This window comes from Melitaea cinxia, chromosome 22 (genome assembly GCF_905220565.1).
Source record: "Melitaea cinxia chromosome 22, ilMelCinx1.1, whole genome shotgun sequence".
Taxonomy (NCBI): Eukaryota; Metazoa; Arthropoda; class Insecta; order Lepidoptera; family Nymphalidae; genus Melitaea; species Melitaea cinxia.
This window is the reverse complement of record NC_059415.1, coordinates 235,660-246,613: the sequence shown is the minus strand read 5'-3', so window position 1 is coordinate 246,613 and position 10,954 is coordinate 235,660. Positions and strand designations below refer to the sequence as shown.

Here is a 10,954-nt window from a genome sequence, read left to right as displayed (position 1 = left end):
GACACACAATCCATTTAAAATTAATATTGAATTTACGTTTATCATTAACCGTTTTAATAAATAAATCAATATCAACAAAATTTAATAAAATTGAAAAGAATTGAAATTAACTTCAACAAGATTTTAGATTCTTAGTAATTAAAATTTTGTTATTAAATAAGGACAACCCAAGAGTCGCGGGAAATCGTATATAATGTAGCGAGTTCGTTACAAAATATTGTAAACACGTAATAATCTTTATATTACAGAGAACCAAGCTGAAAGTTTCGGTGCTACAACTGAAAACACCACCAGACGGGGCTCCGAAGCGTAAAATAAAATTAAGTGTAAAAACAAACATTACGTCTACTTACAATGTAATATACAAATTAACGGACGGCTATTTTCGTTAAGTTTAAAATAAAATAAATAAATGAACGCTTAATAAAACTCCAGAACCCTTAAAATCAATAGGAACTATCAACCACTCTTTATAAATCAAAACTCAGTGGCCGCGTATTCCAAACAACGAAAATACTTAATATTTTATTAATGTACCTAAATACAAAAACGTATACACAAGAAAATCACATGTTAACTTCTAAATTTTATTGAAGATTATTTTCTTTTGTACATAAAACGTGTCCTTTTAAACTTAAACTTACTTTAATGGGGTGCCCGAATAGGGTGACGTGAGTTTTAAATGTCTCATGATCATAAAATTAAAATATACTTATTCATGTTATCGGTAAATACGTATTAGCCTGCTATTAAATACTCAAGACATGGACTGTTGACAATTTCATCTATTACATTAACACTATCCTAAAGATTGTTCTGGAATGTTTCTTACAACCAAGAACTCGTAGTTGCGTACGTCAATGAACCGCTTACAACGACCTAATACTTTATTACTTATAATAAATAGCTTATTGAATCTATCACTATATTATTATTGTTCGAACGCGTATACATGTATTTTCAAATATAGCTCACATGTTACACTATCATTAAATGTTAATTTATTTAAAAATCCTGGAAGTTACATGATCGTTTTATTTTACAATATGAAAAACTTATTTTCGACCGAATATCAAATATTTCGTATGTAAAGTTTTTAATAATTCATCGCCTCGAATTTCAATACAATTTTGTCTGCGCTGTCGTGCGTCAAATTATTTGTCAAAAACAATCTTAGACATGTATTGTATGTTGTATACGTAAGGTAACACAAGTTATGTTTATATACATGTTTATAGACAAGATACACAAAACTTTTATACATTAAATAATTTTTCGACCGCGCAATTCATAAAACATACTTAATAAAAATATGTTATGGATAAAATATAATTAGAGTTAGGTGTTCTTACAATGCCTCCTGTATCTGATAATGTACATCATATGGATATGAGTCATAAGATGGCTATCAGTATTTATGTAGTATCAATACAAACTCTGAAGCTTCTTGTTATGGAATACTAAAGGCTAAATTGGACGCGCGCTCCTGTTATGCTCGATACAAATCCCCATCATGCTGTAGGAATAATAGGAAGGACCGTCGTGAGTCTTGTAGCCTTATGGCGGGAGGGCGATCAGTAGATGGAGCTGTGCGCGTCGTAGTTGAGCTGGAGGGAGGGCGGGAGGGCGGTCAGTAGACGGGGCTGTACGCGTCGTAGTTGAGCTGGAGGTAGGGCGGGAGGGCGGTCAGTAGACGGGGCTGTGCGCGTCGTAGTTGAGATGGAGGTAGGGCGGGAGGGCGGTCAGTAGACGGGGCTGTGCGCGTCGTAGTTGAGCTGGAGGTAGGGCGGGGGGGCGGTCAGTAGACGGGGCTGTGCGCGTCGTAGTTGAGCTGGAGGTAGGGCGGGAGGGCGGTCAGTAGACGGGGCTGTGCGCGTCGTAGTTGAGCTGGAGGTAGGGCGGGAGGGCGGTCAGTAGACGGGGCTGTGCGCGTCGTAGTTGAGCTGGAGGTAGGGCGGGAGGGCGGTCAGTAGACGGGGCTGTGCGCGTCGTAGTTGAGCTGGAGGTAGGGCGGGAGGGCGGTCAGTAGACGGGGCTGTGCGCGTCGTAGTTGAGCTGGAGGTAGGGCGGGAGGGCGGTCAGTAGACGGGGCTGTGCGCGTCGTAGTTGAGCTGGAGGTAGGGCGGGAGGGCGGTCAGTAGACGGGGCTGTGCGCGTCGTAGTTGAGCTGGAGGTAGGGCGGGAGGGCGGTCAGTAGACGGGGCTGTGCGCGTCGTAGTTGAGCTGGAGGTAGGGCGGGAGGGCGGTCAGTAGACGGGGCTGTGCGCGTCGTAGTTGAGCTGGAGGTAGGGCGGGAGGGCGGTCAGTAGACGGGGCTGTGCGCGTCGTAGTTGAGCTGGAGGTAGGGCGGGAGGGCGGTCAGTAGACGGGGCTGTGCGCGTCGTAGTTGAGCTGGAGGTAGGGCGGGAGGGCGGTCAGTAGACGGGGCTGTGCGCGTCGTAGTTGAGCTGGAGGTAGGGCGGGAGGGCGGTCAGTAGACGGGGCTGTGCGCGTCGTAGTTGAGCTGGAGGTAGGGCGGGAGGGCGGTCAGTAGACGGGGCTGTGCGCGTCGTAGTTGAGCTGGAGGTAGGGCGGGAGGGCGGTCAGTAGACGGGGCTGTGCGCGTCGTAGTTGAGCTGGAGGTAGGGCGGGATGGCGGCCGACAGCTCGGAAGCGCGTCTCCGCAGCGCCGCAATGCTGTGTCCGCGCCACACCTCCTCCTCGCCTGTCTCGCCGCCTCCTCCTGCTGGGACAACCTTCACTGTAGTCGGTACTAACGCGTCGACCGACAAGTATTCGGCTCCGAATGATGATAAAAATACTATACAGATCAGATAACTAAATAGATCAGTAAGTAAGTTGACTAGGATGTAGTGGTTGGTTTCCACAATTCTAATACCCAACAACTCTGTGAATGTAATTTCGAAATTGATAACTCTGAGTTACTCTTACTTGTGGGTAATAGTTCTAAATCAATGTGTATCAAGTGTGCAAGTTACCCGAGGTGGTCGGCGAGGCGTTGTTGTTGGCGCAGTGCATGTGCGGCGGCGTGGGCGAGCCCTCCAGCCCCGCCTGCTGCGAGCTGATGTTGTTGCAGTAGGACATCATCGTGTCGCCTGACAACACCACGTTATATTTGCAACCATAACTTACTAGCCGAAGAGACCGACTTAGAGTTTGTCTTGCGAAAATTGACAAGCGTCTACCACACATGACATAATAGAAAAAAAAAGTACGCGATGTAGTTCACGGCTTATTATGATACCTACCAAAAAAAAAAAATTAATACAAATCGGTGCAGTTGTTTTCGAGGAGTGCAACTCGAAACAGATCGAGAAATAAATAATGCCGATGACAATGAATTAAGAGAACTAAACGACTTTGATTGCGAATTCAGAAGGCGTTGGTCATCGATTTGCAGATAAAGATTCTGCCTAATTCTTTCACACTCATTTGGAAGTTGACTGCGAGCTATGAATTGAAACTCAATGAACTAATGATTTGAATATATTGACGATATTATTGGCACTTACATGGCCGACTGGATTTGATTGTGTGCACAGTGCAAACGAGATGCTATACTCAATGAACGTTTTGGTCAGAGTATTTGAAAAAGTATATGCTAGCCTTTGTCTATAGATTCGCAACCATCCAGTCTAAACACCAAATATTTGATATGGTGGTAAAATACAAATATTTAGTTTTGGAGTGAAGCACAACTTAGTTTGTAGTTAAATGAGGGATGAGACTTCTGTTTTCAGATTCTAACTGAACTAAGCTTAGTTAGCTTATTGTTAGCTGCAACAGGAAAATTATCGCAGTATATAAGTGAAGTCAATTTAGCTACCCGCGGGATATTCTACCAAAAGTTTACCTTAAATGAGAAACGATAGTTGAAATTTGGAACTCTTTTTATTTCAAACGTTGCTACATAAGGCAATAATGTATATATTAAGTTTTTACGCTTCAGCCTGTAATATCCCACTACTGGGCATAGGCCTCTTTCCCCATGTAGGAGAAGGATATTAAGTTTTAGATACCTACAAATATGTAAATGCCTGTACAGAGTAATTAAAACATGCTCTATTATTGTGGAAAACGAATTATTTGTAGCCTATGAAATTGCCTATAGTTTGTACGATATATTATCTAAAGTATATTCGAGCATGTTTTACGGGTGGGTAGTTACCGAGCGAGTTAAGCGGGTAGTGCGACTGGTAGGGCTGGGAGGCCACAGAACTGATGGGCAGCGAAGGGTTGAGGTCGGCGGCGAGCTGCGGTAGCGTGCCTGCGCCGAACCCGCTCATCGACACGCCGCCCTGCGACAGCTGCCCTAAACCTGGACACAAGCCACGTAAGTCAACTAATTTCTGCAAGTATGTTACATAGGTATATAAGAAATGTATTTATGCTAATACTAGCTGACCCCGCAAACATTGTTTTGCCATATAAACGCTTCACACTCAACGGATATATATTATTTATTTGTACATAAATCCACAGCTACATTTTATGTTTCTTAAACAATACAGAACATCCAAACAAAAGCCAATTTCGGATTTTATATTATTTAAATTACACTGTTTTAAAGTAACACGTTATTAAATTTCCAATCGATAGGACACAAGGAAGTTGGTCAGATCCCCTAATCAACTAAAAAATTATCTATGACACAAAAAAAACTAAACGAAAATCGGTTCACCCGTTTGGGAGCTACGATACCACAGACAGATACACAGATACACAGACACGTTAATTTTATAACACCCCTCTTTTTGCGTCGGGGTTTAAAAAAAGTATAAGAACACAGTTGTTTCCTAGTGGTACGTGATGTAATTCACGCCTTATTGTGAAACCTACAAAATATACGCAAAAAATTATTTAACCCACTTAACCCCCCCCCCGCCCTAAGTTATTAGAGGTATTAAAATAAATGTTTTCTGACTCTCAGATCTACCCTAAACGCACACAAAATTTCACAAAAGTCGGTCTAGCCGTTTCGGAGGAGTATGGTAACTAACATTGTGACACGAGAATTTTATATGTAAGATAAGGTAATAAGGCTGAACAGTTTGTTTGTTTGATCGCGCTCATCATAAGAACTATTGGTTCGAATTGTAAAATTGTTTTTGTGTTCAATAGTCCATTAACCGAGGAAGGCTATAGGCTATAGGCTATGGGCTATACAATATTTTAGTGACGAAACCGCGAGACACGGCTGGTACTCAGATAAATATATTTCACATCAATACCCTTCCTAAGAAAGAATGAAGATCAATGAAAAACGTTTAAATCAAAATACACACCTCGAAATTAAGACAATGTATCTTGACTATTCGTAACACAAAACGGAAACTTATTGTTATTAAACTGTTGAAGTCAGTTACGCATGCTTGACTTGGCGAGTAAGCTGTTGAATACGACGTGAAAAGTGTAATCGGGCGAGGCGAACACATTTTCTTTCTCTTTTTCTTTCATAGCCAGTTACGTTTCGTATATCTAAGACAGTGCAGTTCTGTTGTGCAGGCCTATTGCTAAACAAGTTTTACTTCAGTCTGTGGTTTTAAAGTACACTCGTTTTTTTATATATTATGTATTAAGTTAAAATTTCTTTCTAAAAGGTAAATATTTGATTCAGAGATAAGTACGCTAAGATAATCAAACTGTGAACGCGTTACGCGTACTATTAACTAAGTTATAAACACCAAAACGTATTACAAAATTAAACAAATGATGCAGCATCAAAGTCAACACAAGCGCGAACCGATCAAATAGACACAACGCCACTGAGAGCACCAATATTTGACTGCGCTATTCTGTAAGATTGAAGTACCTGCCTAGTTAGGCAAGTACAGATTTTTGATCAAAGCACTACATGTAATGATGATATCTACCTGCAGGCATCGACCAGGGCCTGTCCGCGAAGACGCCAGGGCTGCAGACGTCACCCGCGCCAAAAGGCGGCAGGCCGTGCGAAGGGAGCAGCGCTCCGGGCGAGCGGAACACGTTTGTGCTCTTCTTGCGTTTCTTCCACTTCGCTCGACGGTTCTGGAACCAGACCTGCAATAAGGGAAATGCTTAGTGATTCGTATTAACAAAATAGAAGAGCATATAATAGAAATATATTTATTGGGTTTATAGATTACTTGATTACAGATGTTAGAAGCGTAATAACGAATGTTCGGTGTCCGCCTAATGACCACCATGGGCATGCAAATGTTATAAATAAGTTGTTTATTATATCAAATAACTATAAAAAAATTAACGTATAATTAAAACGTACTCAGTATATGTCAGTAGTACTCAACTATATGTCAGTAGATATTAACCAAAATTTTATATATTACTAGCTGACTCGGCATAGGTTGTTTTGCCATATACATTATTACCCCCCCTCCCCCTTTATGACTTAGGGGGATGAAAAATAGATGTTGTTCGATTCTCAGACCTACCCGATATGCACACAAAATTTCATAAAAATCGGTCCAGTGGTTTCGGAGGAGTTTAACTACAAACACCGCGACACGAGAAATTTATATATTAGATTTTATATGACAACACACTTGGACCCGTCTATCTTGTTACTTAGCAGTAATAAGTTGTACGTTCGTCTAAATATCGTAACCGTATTATAATAAAACGACTTTTTCAAATGGGACTAATTGACGAGCGCCACCTTTCGATTAGAAAGAATCATCAAAATAGGTAGACCCAGATAAAAGTTATTTAAAAAAATACAGTCGAATTGAGAGCCTCCTTCTTTTTATGAAGTTGACTTATGATATTCATTCGAGTGTTTAAGACAATTTGAAAAGATACACATTTTCTGAACTATCCAAATTCAAGACTGTACAGTCCTGCAACCCACATCCCGCCCGACCTCAACCTGGCCACTATCAATCACGGTGGATCGCGGGAATCACTGCGGATCTCGAAGATTATCGCAAATCGTTCGTCATTTGTTATCCCGACCCGATCCCGGATTGATATTTATTACGACCGCGAAAGGGTGCGCTGACATATCGACTGTCACGCCCTTAATTATACCTACTGCTATTAATGAACTACCTCACTGTGTTACTGTGTAGAATTCTGTGTTACTGGGTAGAATTTGTACGGATTAAATACAAATTAATTACTTACAACAAAAAAGCAGAGAAAAAGTAAATGTGCAAAACGCGGACTTGTCGCTAGCGAGCTTAAATACACAAACAGTTCTAAAAATCGATCACTTTCCGACAACCTGCCGACATCGACAGTGGTAACTAACGTTTGAAGGTCTATATATTTATTTCTATTGTGCTAAAATGTCGTTAGCGTGGTCCGACTGAGTCTACTGAAATTATGTTTTTTATAAGTAAACATACACATGTATGTGTTTCGCTCATCTAGCGATAAGACCACCTTTGTACGTTGTTTTTAACCGACATCCAAAAAAGGAGGAGGTTCTCAATTCGACTGTTTTTTTTTTTTTTTTTTTTTCTCTGTATGTTACATCAGAACTTTTGACCGGGTAGACCGATTTCGACAAATTTTATTTTAATCGAAAGGTTTTGTGTGCCAATTGGTCCCATTTAAATTTATTTGAGATCTAACAACTACTTTTCGAGTTATATCTAATAATGCGTTTTTACTTGACGCTTTTTTCGTCGACCTACGTTGTATTATACCACATAACTTTGTACTCGATGTACCGATTTTGATAATTCTTTTTTTGTTGGAAAGGGGATATCCTTAGTTTGGTACCGTGATAAGGAAACTAGGATCTGATGATGGGATCCTAGACAAATCGAGGGAAACTCTCGAAAATCCGCAGTAACTTTTTACTGGGTGTACCGATTTTGATAATTTTTAATTTAATCGAAAGCTAATGTTTATCATGTGGTCACATATAAATTTTATCGAGATCTGATAACTACTTTTTGAGTAATCTTTGATAACGCGCAGTTGCTCGACTATTTTTTTGTCAATCTACGTTGTATTACTAGTTGATGTAATTGAAGTCGGTTTTTTTTTCGTTTGCGAGCAAACACAATTATTGATTTGTAATATGTTATTCTGTTGATTGTTGTTGTGTACAATAAAGAGTATTATTATTATATTATTATGTGTTTTAAGTTTCTGCTTTTTCTGAGAGAAAGTTAAATAAAACAAACATCAAGAAAAGACTAAGGCTTGTGAACGAAGTAATACACGAATGTGTAAAATAATCAAAATAAATGTTAATACAAGTAGCTTCAAATTTATAATTAACTATTATTATATCCGCCAACCGTAACCCGTAAAACATGATCGAATATACTTTAGATAATATTTCGTACAAACTATAGGCAATTTCATAAGCTACAACTACTTCGTTTTTCGCAACAATAGAGCATGTTTTAATTACTCTGTACAGGAACTTACGTATTTGTAGGTATCTAAAACTTAATATCCTTCTCCTACATGGGGAAAGAGGCCTATGCCCAATAGTGGGATATTACAGGCTGAAGCGGAACATAATTCAGCACATTAAAGTATTTGTTCAAGTTTATTCCCTTTTTACACCTTTCTTTTTTCACTAAACTATAAATAATTAAAATTTTAACAGCTGCGGCAGTTTATTGTAAGAAAAAAACACAAAAAGCGAAACAGTGTACACGACAATCACATTAAAGATGCAACCTGCGCGAGAGGGACGCCCGCGTGTCAGCGGCACGCTCTATTATTTATAGCGTGTCGCGAGGTATATTCGTTGTCTGCGCGAATTATTCCTTATTTTGTTTTTACGGCGCGTTCGCAAACGAGAAATAAACTTATGTATATATTTTTTGTTCTATTTTTCAGTAAGCGTAGGCTTATTTTATTAACATATAGGCTGATGCAATATTAAGTTGTAAGTTTGTAAAGTAATTGGAGTCAGTTGAATATTGTTGAATTGAAATTTGTCTGAATATTAGGAAACAATAATCTAAAAGTTTTTATAAATCTACTTGGTAATGTGTTTATAAACGCTGAATTGTCGTTGCATAAAATTCTAGAAGAATAGAAAAACCTAAACTTACACATTCTGAAAAAAACGTAGCGTTTCGTAGCTTTGACACAGGACAGGGTAGGTAGCTATACCTTGAGCGCGTTGCTACGCTTTTTCTTTTTTTTACCAACTCAGAAACCTTCGTGGGCTCATGCATAACACTTTGCTGAAGATCATGACATGATAAAATGCCTAGTTTACAATTCTATAAAGGATATACAGACAAACATTCATTTATATATATATAAATTTACCAGAGTACAATTAATTGAGCTAAACCCACGTTTCCCAATTTTATAGAGACCAAATACACACAGACAGTTGTAGGCTTTTCCATCCCTTCTTAAAAGGTCTTATTGATAAAGTTCAGCGTGACACCGCGGCCGGCGGAGACGCGCCACGTGACGCGACAGCGGAATCAATGTGATATTATTATTTAACCAGAGATTACTAACAAATCCCGGTTGATTTCGATAAGCTTCGACGATAAGTCATCGGCGATAAGATGTATTAAAATTAAATGCCCACTAATAACACACGATGAGAATCTTAATTGCAATTTATTTCTTGTTTGTGATCTGTTTTACAGTTAAAAGTTTTTATCTGGATGTTTATCTGAGTGTTTAGGATAAAAAATATGTTATATTATATATTATTATTATGTTATATTATATATTATTATTATGTTATATTATATATTATTATTATGTTATATTATGTTTAGTCAGTGACCGTCAATTATGAAGTAACCACGCATCACCAAGAACGGCTATACGTTAAAATACTAAGCAATATGTTGCACCAGATTTACCAAGTTCACTCCTTGAGAAAACGATATTAGGTGCGCGGAATGAAAAGATATGGGGAGTGAACATAATATGAAAAACCGGAACAGTAGGGACACTGAGAGTAACTCTTATAGCTATAGCAAAATGAACTGCAGCAGCTATTTATTTTTCGATTTCAGTAGTATCGCCAGTTCAACTGAGGTAGGGCACAGCAGGAATTTCCTGCTCAAAATATGGAGCAGCCCGACTGGGGGAAGTACCTCGACCTTACAGAAGATCACAGCAAAATAATACTGTTTTCAAGCAGTATTGTGTTGCTGTTGGTGAGTAAGGTGACCAGAGCTCCTGGGGGGATTGGGGATTGGGCCGGCAACGCGCTTGCGATGCTTCTGGTGTTGCAGGCGTCTATAAGCTACGGTAATCGCTTACCATCAGGAGAGCCGTACGCTTGTTTGCCGACCTAGTGACATAAAAAAAAGTCATTCTTAAGGAGTAGATTCCAGTCGTGTGTTGAAACTGATTTTATATAACGACGTTTGTTACGACTCAGTAGGAAACCGACTCGGTTACTCATTGGTAAATTGACATATTAAACAATAAGGCACACCAATTTTCCCAAGTCACGTAGAGTACATTTCAAATAAGTCCAAGATACGAAACTGCGCTCGTAACACTTCAGCGTAATGGTCGAAGTTCGGCGACCGCCATCCTAACGACGCTCTGAATTTTCTATTTCCTGCTCGTAATGAAAGCGACGCACTTTGAGTGCGGATTCAGTTTTCAGGACACGGATGAATGTCACTCGTCTTCTTTGTTCTTAAAGTACTTTCAATGTTTCAATATGATGATGAAATTTAAATTTTCAAAGAAAGAAATAAAGATATTTATTATTTTATTGATTACGAAAGCTAAAATGTTATTTGAGACGCGGTTTTGTGTTTTAACTTTATTCGTCTCGGTCCAAAACAATCCAAATCTAAAACAATTTAATCTAAGCCGTCTGTCTGTTTTATTTATTTAAATTAACCTTAGACTTCTATAGACAGTTGCGTGACTTGAAATAATAACACTCGTACGTTATTTTGAAGAATTTAATGTCTGTTATATTTTTCCTGTGTATAAAGAATAATAAGTCTTGCTTTAAAGATTTTTATAAAGAAATTACGATTTTGTA

At 39.0% G+C, this 10,954-nt stretch overlaps 1 protein-coding gene across 1 annotated transcript in view; it reads right to left on the bottom strand.

Annotated features, from left to right (window-relative positions):
• Positions 1-2,582: 2,582 nt before the first annotated feature.
• The window catches only part of LOC123664365 (homeobox protein orthopedia-like), a 44,409-nt gene continuing 36,037 nt past the window's right edge, over positions 2,583-10,954 (bottom strand). The window contains exons 5-8 of the mRNA XM_045598909.1: positions 5,874-6,039; positions 4,169-4,318; positions 2,979-3,095; positions 2,583-2,740 (exon numbers count right to left, since the gene is read on the bottom strand). Of these exons, the coding sequence (XP_045454865.1) occupies positions 2,583-2,740; positions 2,979-3,095; positions 4,169-4,318; positions 5,874-6,039 (591 nt within the window). The remainder of the gene's footprint in view (positions 2,741-2,978; positions 3,096-4,168; positions 4,319-5,873; positions 6,040-10,954) is intronic.